The 11,095-nt window shown below is 38.0% G+C and overlaps 1 protein-coding gene across 1 annotated transcript in view; it reads left to right on the forward strand.

The window, feature by feature from the left end:
* Nucleotides 1-11,095, forward strand: part of LOC144956061 (voltage-gated inwardly rectifying potassium channel KCNH6-like) — a gene marked incomplete in the record, with an annotated part of 67,694 nt that overhangs the window by 22,495 nt on the left and 34,104 nt on the right. Inside the window, 2 exon segments of the mRNA XM_078886382.1 lie at nt 7,687-7,800; nt 10,205-10,348. Of these exon segments, the coding sequence (XP_078742508.1) occupies nt 7,705-7,800; nt 10,205-10,348 (240 nt within the window).

Raw genomic sequence — 11,095 nt, forward strand, 5'->3', positions numbered from 1 at the left:
CAATGTTCATGCTGATCTTCTTACTCCGTGTTGTAAAGGACGCCATGATGATCCTTTCTCCGCATTGTTCCCATCCTCTCAGTGACTTCTGGGCAAACTTGCTTAGAATTATTCCTACTCCCTGTGTATGAATCCCGTCCCCTCTCCCTGAATATAAAATCTTCTCCCCAGACTTGAGGTGTTTCTGTCCGGATTGTGTCCAGTGGGTTTCGCTTACTCCAAGTATATGCAGCCTGTATCTTCTCATCTCAGTCACAACTTGAGAGCTTTTTCCTGCTTCATACATGGTGCGAACGTTCCACGACGCAATTCGAAGCTGCTTGTTTGGCGAAGACGTCATCGGGTCAGCAGAGTCCTTTCGGCTTTGTCTGTTGTCCTTCATAAATTCTGTAATTCCAGAAACTCTTCGGTCGCCCAAGCTAAAAAAAGGATTTGGTTTGTCTGTCTGTGTTTCTGTAACGGTTTGAGTTTAACGGAAAGGGGTGTTAACCCTTTGCCAACCCCCAACCTGGAGGACCAGGTGACTCAAAGATGGGGGAATCACACACCATTAGTCGCCTTTTACGACACGCTGGCTTGGCGTTGGGCTATTCTTGACCCTCTCAGTTGAGGGACCCCGGACACCACACGGGGAACACTGTCGCTGTACTCACGTTTAAAAATATGAGAAGTAAAACGAAAAACTAGAGCTGCCAAAATTATGGGTCAATAAAATGGAGAGAAAGATAAGGGGAGTAAATGTGATTCATAAATAAGCGAACTAAATTATTAACAAAATTTAGCGAGTGGACTGAGGTGATGACGCTTTAAGTTTATCGCCGATTAGCAAAAAATCACGAAAATGTGACTTAAGAAGTTTTAGTTCTGGGGTCTTCAAATATGAAACTTGGGGTTAATTTCTATTCGTTGATAGTGGATACAAAAATGCCATTTTTTACATTGGATAAAAATGAAATTTGGCATTTCTTATCGTTTTAATTCTACTTTCACCTATAGGGTCCGAATTAACCCCGGCATATAACCGTCTTGAGACGATGGGTCACATTTAGAGTTTTTGATTGACGGTTGAAATTATTTGACATCAAGAGCGAAGCACAGAGTTATTTGCTCGAGGTCAATAGTTGCATAAAGTTCTTGATTTTGGTCATAAATCTTAACAGGACAGTCAATTCTCTTCTTTGGACAACTCAAAGTAAATATAAAAGGCAAAGGGTAAAATAACAAAACAAAGAAAAATAAGAAGAAATATGACAATGACTTTTTAAAAGGGGAAAAAGAGAAAAAGCAAAACATAATAATATTAATAATAATAATAATAATAATAATAATAATAATAATAATAATAATAATAATAATAATAATAATAATAATAATAATAATAATAATAATAATAATAATAATAATAATAATAATAATAATATTGGTTAAATTATCCGTTAACAACTCACATGCAAATAGATAAAGTTTTAAAAATCTGTCTCAATTGGAAGAAATCAATATGAACAAGATCTTGTGTCAATCCAAAAAATAGATAAAAAATAAATAAATAAATAAATAATTTTTAAAAAATAAGTAAAAAGTTAGAATTGGGTTATTCCACTTTGAAAATTGACATTTGAAAAACAAATGAATGTGTTCGCAGCAATTTGAATCATTCGGAATTAAAAAAAAAAAAAATAATGTCATCTATGAGATTTGAATGAAGGTTTGTCCTTCAATTGATAATTCACATTTTTACACCAATCAAATCGAGACAAATCGAGCCAGTTTTTAGAAATTTTACTTGAATTTCTTTATTAAGAAGACATAAAATATTCTTCACATATAATAGATCAATGTCGATCTTGTTACGACTGAAGATTCTGTATCAAAGCTGGGGTATGTCCCAGTGATGCGCATTATTAATGTTATCAATGTTTTTTTTTCTGTTTTCCTTTAATAGAGTGGAAAATAAATGTTCATTTCTATTGAGTGAACGCGCGAATAACCTGCTTAAATTGAGCTTTTATATAGCGCAATATCCGCTAAACGTGCTCAAAGAGCTTTACAAGAGGTTCATGGACAACAGCAACACTTAACATGAAGGACATGACATGACGCCTGTTAGGCAATATTACATTTTTTTTCGGATAGAGACAACGCTGTTTACGGCCAAGTACTCATTTTACATCAGAGTACGGCGAGAGAATGGAGGCAACTATGCGCCGAGCGAACGACGCTCGAACCCAGGACCTTCCGATTCAAAATCGAGTGTCTTACCACTAGACCACATAGCCGCTCCAGTCCTGCTTCGTCAATGATTGTGTTATGTTTACAAGGGTCAGTTCATATTTATTTAGGACTAGCTGGTCTCTTAACTCATTCAATCCTGGAGATTTTTCCTACATTTCAAAATTGAAAAAAAAATGTATTAAAAATGAGCATGTACATAGATTGTTTTATTCAACTACCATTAATGTGTACAAACTAAAAACGAGACGTGACGCCTGTCAGGCGATATTACCATTTTTTTTTCGACAGAGGCAACACTGTTGACGGCCAGGTACTCGTTTTACACATGAGTACGGTGAGAGAATGTGAGTAAAGAATGTCATATACCACAATACCATATAGCCGCACATATCTGCAGATCTGATAATTGAACGCATTTAACTCACTCAATCCTAGAGATTTTTGCTACTTTTCAACATTGGAAAAAAACATGTATTAAATATGATCATGAGGCATAGACGTCAAGATAGTTTTATTCAACTACCATTAACATGTAAAAACGAAAAACATTAGCTTTTATACTACGCCTTTAATTTGTCTCAGAAAAATGTAATAAATAGGCATGGGGTAAAAGTAACACCGGGTAAACTACGGATATAGTCGGTGTTAGGGTTGAGTGAGTTAATTGTTTATTGTTGTCACAGAATAGGAAACAAAAGTGTGATGTCCAAAAATCGGTTCCTATCTCATTGGAAGTGTAAAATCACTCTTACGGGGGACTGAATAATGTGTAAATTATGATCTTCTGGTTTCAGAATTATGGCATCTTATTTTCTACTCAAAAGATATGCTTTTTATCAATAAAGAAAATCATTGTGCGGCTATTTGGTCTAGTGGTATGATACTCGCTTTCGGATCGGAAAGTCCTGGGTTCGAGCCTCGCTCGCTCCGCGCATAGTTGAGTCCTTGGAAAAGGCTCTTTACTCACATTATCTCACCGTACTCATATGTAAAATGAGTACCTGGCCATAAAGAGCGTTGTCTTTGTCCCAAAAATTGTAATATCGCCTAACAGGCGTCATGTCCCGTCCTAAATGTTAACTGTTGCTATTGCCCAGGGACCTCTTGTAATGCGTACGTGAAGTGGATATTGCTCTATATAAAAAGCTCAATCTTATTTTATACTCAAAATATATGCTTTTTATCAATAATGATCATCCATCCTCGCACTTTTACCACCACCCCCCCCCCCCCCCCCCGTAATCCTATACATTTTGCTACTAAAATGTCTATGCCATCTTATGGTTCGGCATGTAACCGATTTATTATTAGTCCTCCGAAGGACTGGTTACATAGACATTGCCAAGCATTATGGAACCAGAAAAGTAGGTGTGACGTTACGACTTTTCTACCCGGTCATTTCCGAGAAAGAGACAGTTTTAGGTTGTTAGAGGAATGAAAGCTTTTATTGGCGTGAGGAAGCAATTGCTCGCTTTTCATTTGCAAGGAAGGGTCAATTTCGAGGTGTTAATTAAAAGATTGCCGTGAAGAAATCATTGCTTGTTGGTCGTTACCACGGAAGGATCAATTTTGAGTTATTAAAGGAACGGATTCTTTGATCGCCTTAAAGAAACGATTGCTTGTTGGTCAATTCCACGGATCGATCAATTTTTGAGTTGTTAAAGGAACGGATTCATTGAACGCCGTGAGCAAAAAAAGAATTACGTGTTGGTCATTTTCACGGAAGGGTCAATTTTGAGTTTAAAAAGAACGGATGCTTTGACTGGCGCGAGGAAACAATTGCTTGTTGGAATTACAATAATGAATGGAGTTATGTGATACAAAATGGATGACATAATGGAAACATAAAGAAATGGAATTATCAATTAATGATTAACATAATGAATATGTTGAATATAACGAGTGAAACGAATTTTGGGCGAATTGATATTTGATTGTATTTATTATACAAATTTTCGTGCTTGTCTTTGTATTAGAGTTTATTTTGAGTGACGTGATTTTCGAAGTGAGAGTTGAAAAGAAAATTATTTTATTTATTCTGAGTTTTGTATTAGTCTTATGTGTGTAAACCAAATGTACAAATGGCATTTTTTAGGGGTTCGCGTGGCTCAACGATACGGTCTTTGCTTCGTACCCGAAAGGTACCGAATTCGATCACCGGCCGCTGCGCTGTGTGGCCTTAAGCAAGTCACATGGGCCCCAGCTCAATTTGCACACTGCAATGCGGCTGACGCCTGGGTTATTTCAGTCTTTCCTTTGGAATAGACCCTAGAGACAAATTTACCCTATGAGATGAATAAGGGGAATTTTATTATTATTATTTTTTTTTATTTCATCGACAAGAGATTATGTGAACATCAAGTTGAGATAGATAGATAGACGGACCACCATGACGGCAGACCGACATCCTAGAGTATTTAATTAGCGCAATATCCCCTAAACGTGCTCAGAGAGCTTTACATAGGTTCTCTAGCCAACAGCAACATGTAGGACAAACATGACAGTTTTAATCATCTCCTTACCAGCCATTTTCAGGATTGTCTCCAAAACTTCGCACCCATTTCACACAAAAATATGCACCACTCAGAGCGAGTCTCGAACCCTGGACCATCTCGTCCAAATAAAGACGAGGGTCATACCACTAGGCCACATAGCCTCATAGAACATTATCTAGTTGAAGTTTTCTGATATTTTATACAGCGCAATATCCACTTAATGTGCTCAAAGCGCTTTACAAGGGGTCCCTGGTCAACAGCAACATTTAATATGTAAGACGGGACATGACGCCTTTTAGGCGATAATACATTTTTTTTTTTTTTGGAAAGAGAGACAACGATGTTAACGGCCATGTACTCAATTTACACCCCGAGTAGGCTGGGAGAATGTGAGTAATAAAGAGCCTTTTCCAAGGACTCAACTATGCAGCCACTCAGAGCGAATCTCGAACCCTGGACCATCTGTTCCAAATAAAGACGAGAGTCATATAACTAGGCCACGTTATAACCTCATAGAACATTTATCTAGTTCAGATAGATAGATAGATAGATAGACAGACGTACCGAAATGACAGCAGAGCAACACATCCTATAGACCATCGCTCTTCATCTCAACGGGGCTATTGACCACTCTAGATTTACTTTCTGTTTCGGAATCTTATTAAAAGGAAGCCTATCGCCCCCATGGGACGATTAATACGCCCCGGGGACTATTTTCTACACGCTTCAATCTGACGTCTGTCAACATTGGGGTAAATAAGACCATCTCGTTTGCTCTTTTTTTTTTATCCCACGGCGGCGGGGAACTCTTTTTTTACAGATACGTGTGTGTGTGGATGTGGGGAGGGGTGGGGGAAGGGGGGGGGGGGGGGGAGGAGTAGAGGGGAAGTGTGTATTTCGCTTCTTCGATACATTTCTTTTAGAATTTCGTCGCCTGTTTTGTTGGGAGTTTGTTTGTTTTTTTCTCTCGATTTTCTAACGCTTATTTTTAACGATTTTAGACCGGGACCCTCGTAAATAAACGGCTATAGCGGTGTTGCTTTGAGGGGGCGTGGACATATGAGCAGAATTCTATTGGTGAGGTTGACTGGTATTTCTCTGTCTATTGGAACGTCTAGAGAGTGGGAGAGATAGAGAAGAAGAAGAAGAAGAAGAAGAAGAAGAAGAAGAAGAAGAAGAAGAAGAAGAAGAAGAAGAAGAAGAAGAAGAAGAAGAAAAAGAAGAAGAAGAGGAGGAGGAGGAGAAGGAGGAGAAGGAGGAGGAGGAAGAGGAGGAGGACGAGAAATAAGAGGGAGAAGAGGGAGAAAGAGGGCAAATGACAAGGAGGGAGTCCGAGATTGAGAAGAGAGATAGAGAGAGGGGGAGCGGCGGAAAAGGAAAGAGAGAGAGAGAGAGAGAGAGAGAGAGAGAGAGAGATAGATAGATAGATAGATAGATAGAGAGAGAGAGAGAGAGAGAGAGAGAGAGAGAGAGAGAGGTGGGGGAGAACCTGGATTATGAGGGTGCGGTAGAGGGTATGTGTGTGTGTGGGGGGGGGGGGGGGTTGATAGTGTGAGTGGGGTGGGTGGGTGAGGGAGGTTAGGGATGAGTAACATAATTGGGCCCTTGTATATGCCTAAAGCGACAAAACTGCAAACTTAATAAGGGAGTATCAAAATGATGTTGTCCGGGTTCCTTTATACAAATTGTGTTTCTATATTTTGACTATATTTTAAAAAAATAGAGTTATGACCACTACATTTATCTCTCTATGAGAGGTGAATACTTAAGTCCTTGGAAAAGACTCTTTACTTATATTCTTACAAGATAATAAGATGCAAATTTAATACTCCGACGTGAACAGCGTTGTCTTGGTAGGCAAAAAAAAAAATGTAATGTCGCCTTACAGGCCTCATGTCTGGTCATATGTGTTTATTTCTTCTGTTGGCTAGTAAGTAACCTTTTGTAAAGCGCTGTTTGACATGTTTAGTGATTATTGTGCTATATAAATGTTTCAGTGCATGGCATAATCAGTCGGAAGGTGCAAAGTTTGGATTTTCATTTTTGTTGTTGTATTTTCGGAAAGAAAATGCTCATCAGAGCATTTTAATCTTTATTTGATGTAAATCGGGTGATTTTTCATGAAGTTATAGACAGATGTATGGGAAAGGTATACAGCAACATTTATCAAATTTCATTCTTTTTCAACTTGGCTAGATGTAAAAAATATTTAGTAGTGAAATTAAACTTTTGTATTTCCCGAAGATATACAAAAAGGGTTGATTTAATCATTTATGACAAGAACTCATTTTGGATAGAAATTGACCTTCTAACTTATCTTGGCCATATAATCTCAGTTCAAACCTTTTCACCATCCGACTGATTATGTCATTCACTGTAACAAATGGTCAAGTGTTAGCTTAGAATCTCCAAGGATAAGGAGACCTGAGAACCCGAAGAAGTAGTTGGCGACAAAGTAACGTTGAAGGAATCTGTGAGAGATGGATGTGCGGCGATGTGGTCTTGTGGTATGACACTCGCTTTCGGATCGGAAACGTTCTGGATTCGAGCCTCGCTCAGCGCACAGTTGAGTCCTTGGAAAAGGATCTTTACTCTCGTTCTCTCACCATACTCATGTGTAAAGTGAGTTCCTGGCCGTTAACAGCGTTGTCTCTGTTCGAAAAAAAATGTAATATCGCCTAACAGGCGTCATTCCCTGTCCTACATGCTAAATGTTGTTGTTGGCCAGGGACCCCTTGTAAAGCGCTTTGAGCAAGTTTAGTGGATATTGCGCTATATAAAAGTTCAATATTTTTTTGAGGGGGGGGGGGGGGATACACATGGAAAAAAATGGAGAAGGCGGCCGAAGGAAGAGTTAAATCACAAAGCATTCGACTTATGGTTAGGGTTTCCGTCAAGTAATTAAGTCAAAGTACCCATTTAAACCGTGGTTAAGTGCGACATTTTTGTGTAATTTCAGACGGGATCCAAGATCATCATGCTGAAAGTGTTGAAGGAATTCAAGGGCCGTAACTCCACCAGGCCCAAAGAGGAACAGGCCAGGCGTATGACGTCATCAAGCGATGGGAAGGAGGTTGGTGAAATTATTCGATGATGTCTAGTATAATTTATGTTTGGTGGGGTTATTTTATTTTTATTTTTTTGTTTGTTGTTGTTTTGTTGCGTTTTTTTTTGTGGTTTTTTTTTTTTTGTTATTTTTTTTTTTTTTGTCTTTTGATTCGTTTGTTTTTTCGTGTTGTGCCTTTTTTCAAACTATTGCTCAAAAACAACAACAAAATAAAAACGTTTTTTCCTAATTGTACTGTTAACTTTTACAATAGATTGATCATTGTGCGGCTATGTGGTCTTTTGGTATGCATGACACTCGCTTTCGGATCGGAAGGTCCTGTGTTCGAGCCTCGCTCGCTCGGCGCATAGTTGAGTCCTTGGGAAAGGCTCTTTACTCACATTCACTCACCGTACTACTGAGGTGTAAAATGAGTACCTGGCTGTAAACAGCGTTGTCTCTGTTAGAAAAAAAAATGTAATATCGCCTAACAGTCGTCATGTCTCGTCCTACATGTTACATGTTGCTGTTGGGGAGAGACCCCTTGTAAAGCGCTTTGAGCACATTTAGTGGATATTGCCCTATATAGAAAAAGCTCAACTTATACAATAAATGATCTTTTAGCATTGAATCACTCCGATATAATACATTGTCCTTCAAGATCAATAAAGCACATGTATGCCACATATCTTATCTTATCTCATCTATCAAACATATTATAGAATTGTTTTTAACTCAATAAACTGCAGCTTGGGATAATTGAGTCAACATAACAACTTTCCAATGCATTACCCAAACAATGAATAACAATGTGAAATTGAATGGAAGCTTCAATTTAATTACTAAAACAGATCAAATGAACGTTTCGGGTTTCCCCTTTATCAACAACGCAGGAAACATTGTTTTGTTTATTCATCTTAACAACGCCACTACCACATTATCTCATTCATCTGTAGTGTTTCATTCATCCTGATTTGTTGATAAAGGGGAAACCCGAAACGTTCATTTCATCTGGGGTTTTTTTTTTTTTTTTGGTAATTAAATTGAAGCTTACATTCAATTTCACATCGTTATTTATTTCTTCGAACTTCGAGCAGCAACATTTACATTACCCAAACAATGTAGAAACGGGTGGTAGAAATACAACTGACACCCACATGCATTTAATTATTAGGTTTGATAAGGGAATCTAATAAATAATGGGCTTGATAATAGAACAGTGTTGCAATAATGGATATTTTTATTTACTAATTTGGGAGTATTCCATCATATCATAACAATGATGAGATTTTAACAATTTGGGTTATCAGACCTGCAAATAAGTAAATATATTATGTATGTCTGTTAACATTCATTTCAATTGAAATGAACGAGCGTGTCAAATTAAGAAACTAGGGAGCAGACACCCGTGTAAGATAAAGATCCGAACAAGTGTGTATGAAAGGTGTCAGACAAAGCAAGAAATAAAAAGAAAAAGAAAAACTTGAGCTTTTAAGAAGTACAGTATCCACTAAACGTGCTCAAAGCGCTTTACAATGAGTCCCTGACGAACAGCAACACGTAACATTTAGGAAGAGACATGACCCTGTTAGGCGATATTACATTTTTAAAACAGAGACAACGCCGTTAACGGCCATGTACTCATTTTACACCTGAGTACGGTGAGAGAATGTGAGTAAAAAGCCTTTTTCAAGGACTCAACTATTCCCCGAGCGAGGCTCAAACCCAGGAGCTTCCGATCCGAAAGCGAGTGTCATACCACAAGACCACATAGCCGCACAAGACCTGCAAATAAGTAAATACGTGTATATGTATGTCTGTTATCATCCATCTCAATAAAATGCTAAAACGAGCGTGTCAAATTAAGAAATTAGGGATCAGGCACCGGTGTAAGATAAAGATCTCAACAAGTGTGTATGAAAGGTGTCAGACAAACAAAGCAAGAAAGAAAAAGAAAAGAATAAAAAGCATCCCACAAAATCTGTCGACGTCGACTGATAAAGTTTTTGGGGATGGTGTTTTTTTTTTTTTTTTTTTTTGGTGTGTTTCTTTCTTGCTTTGTCCTGCACTTTTCATACACACTTGTTTGGGTTTTTATCTAGGGTTGATTGGATGCTATCTAAATAATTCATTTTATCGTAAAAATTTGAAATTTAGGTTAATTTTTTTTAATGTTTGTTGGGGCCACTGATTTCAGCGTCTTGTCTCGTTCTACATGTTACGTGTTGCTGTTGGTTAGGGACCCTTGTAAAGCGCTTTGTTTAGTGGAAATTGTTCTATATAAAAGCTCAAAGCTCGATTAATATTCCCCCAAAAGAGTAATTAAATAAAAACTTCCAATGAGTTTGGAACCGGAAGAGTAGACCGTGTGCAGTCCAGACTTCTCTGCCCCTATCAAGATCTTCATCAAATGTTTCTGTCATCCATCTAGAGCAGTCCTTCAGTGCTGGTGTCCAGAAATGTTGGTGACGGAGACGGAAGTGATCGGTCACTTGACCCGACCATGACCCTCGTCCCTTCAAGAATGGCCAGAGAGACCTCACACTGGATAATCCTACACTATTCGCCTTTCAAGGTAAGAAAAGAATAGAAATGTGTTGTTTTTTTAAAGAGAAATTAGGGGGAAAGAGTCCTGTAATAAATCAAACAGGCTCTCGAATTGAACCAACAGGAAAAAATATAAAACGGGATCGTCCAAAACAGACTTGGAGGAGAAGCTTTGACCAAGATTTGGGCGTCTCCTATTTTGCCTGGAGTGAGGCAAAGGTCTGTGCCAAGGTCAGAAGATGATGGAAGAGTGCTGTTGAGACCCTATGCTTCGCCAGGAGCCAAGAGGCAAAAGTCAAGTTAGTCATCATTAGTGGGAGGGTTGGGGCGAGGTGGCCGAATGTTCAAGGCTTTGCACTGTGACCCGGAAGGTCCTGGTTTCGAGCCCCGCTTCAGACACTTTCGTATTTTTGTTTTTGTTTTTTCTTCCTTGGGCAAAATTTGCTCGCTTTGGACAACACTGGTGATTCCTGTTGACACCAGACATCTTGTTTGATAGATTATCTATATTTGTTCGTGGAATGCCTCGGCAATGGTATCTAATAATGCGTGGCGGAAGATTATTATTATTATTATTATTATTATTATTATTATTATTATTATTATTATTATTATTATTATTATTATTATTAATATTATTATTATTATTATTATTATTATTATTATTATTATTATTATTGATACTAGCTTCTGGTATTATCACTATTGTAATATTATGTGGAATGTGGGATTAATGTGATAATGGATGGAGGCATCCACTGGTTGATCGACCTGA

The sequence above is a fragment of the Berghia stephanieae genome, chromosome 10 (genome assembly GCF_034508935.2).
Source record: "Berghia stephanieae isolate SIO BIC M18660-M18661 chromosome 10, UCSD_Bste_1.3, whole genome shotgun sequence".
In the NCBI taxonomy this organism is placed as follows: Eukaryota; Metazoa; Mollusca; class Gastropoda; order Nudibranchia; family Aeolidiidae; genus Berghia; species Berghia stephanieae.